Raw genomic sequence first — 1,163 nt, forward strand, 5'->3', positions numbered from 1 at the left:
TTTTTTTTTAAATTTTAATGCAAGTATGTTTCTGTATATATTAATAATGATTAAATTCATAAAATAACAAAAAAATATAACAGTAAATTAAATACTTGCCCAGTGAAAATTTCTTCATATAATTAGATTTATTTATTTATTTATTTATTTTTAACTTTATGGTCTCAAAGAAAAATGGATAAATTTTTATACACTAAATAAAACAAATTTCTTTCATGATATAATTATCATTAAATAGCCATTTTTGTGTATAAATATATGTATGTATATTTTTGTATATTAATAGAATTATTAAACTGAACAAATAATTATTTATATAATAAACTAGAGTATGCCTATTGTGGAATAATGGTTGATTATCTTCTCATTTTATTGGGAACTTCGTGAAAGAACAGATTATTCATAACAAGTGAATTATAAGTCTAAAATCAGTGCAAAACCACTTCTCTTTATTGAAATGCTTCAGTTAAAAACACAAGACAGTCAAGCTAACATTATAAAACCGATAGTAAAGACTCGAAATCCCAGTTATGGACCAATTTTTTTATCTAATTTTCAGAAAAAAGTGAATCCAGACCTTCCTGTGGAGATCAAGCCCAGTAATCGAGCACGGAAACTTCTGGAAGTCAAACTGCGAAAGCAGAAGCAGAAATCTGTGCTGAAGAGACAACAAGAGGATGAACAGCGCTGGCACATGGAAATGAGGTCCTCATCAGCTTTCACACCATTTCTGATGAAGCTTCAATTAACTTTTTTAACATTGAACACTGTGAATATTTGATATTTTCACAACTTTTAACGAATGTGCATCAAAAATGATTTAAGTCGCTTTGAATATATTCATCATTTATATAGATGTGTGTGTGTATACATATGCACATAAAATCACATTTTCTTATAATTAAAATTTAGCAATCTAATAATTTTACTGTATTTTTACAAATGTAATTATAAATGTAATTTTCACATTACAAAATATAAAGTTAACGTTTTTCATATAATTAAAATTTATCAGCATAATAATTTGCAAATAAATTTTTTGCAAATATTATATAATCATTTTAAATGTAATGTAATTGTTTTCATATAATTATAAAATATTTATAACATTTTTCATATAATGATTAAAATTCAGCACACTTAGTTTTAGTGTACTTTTTTTT

At 24.3% G+C, this 1,163-nt stretch overlaps 1 protein-coding gene across 1 annotated transcript in view; it reads left to right on the forward strand.

The window, feature by feature from the left end:
- Positions 1-569, forward strand: part of LOC107576785 (zinc finger RNA-binding protein-like) — an 8,107-nt gene extending 7,538 nt beyond the window's left edge. Inside the window, exon 5 of the mRNA XM_016262917.1 lies at positions 560-569. Within this exon, the coding sequence (XP_016118403.1) occupies positions 560-569 (10 nt within the window). The remainder of the gene's footprint in view (positions 1-559) is intronic.
- The last annotated feature ends 594 nt before the right edge of the window (positions 570-1,163 follow it).

Source organism: Sinocyclocheilus grahami, unplaced genomic scaffold (genome assembly GCF_001515645.1).
Source record: "Sinocyclocheilus grahami isolate Dianchi unplaced genomic scaffold, SAMN03320097.WGS_v1.1 scaffold4335.1, whole genome shotgun sequence".
Classification (NCBI taxonomy): domain Eukaryota; kingdom Metazoa; phylum Chordata; class Actinopteri; order Cypriniformes; family Cyprinidae; genus Sinocyclocheilus; species Sinocyclocheilus grahami.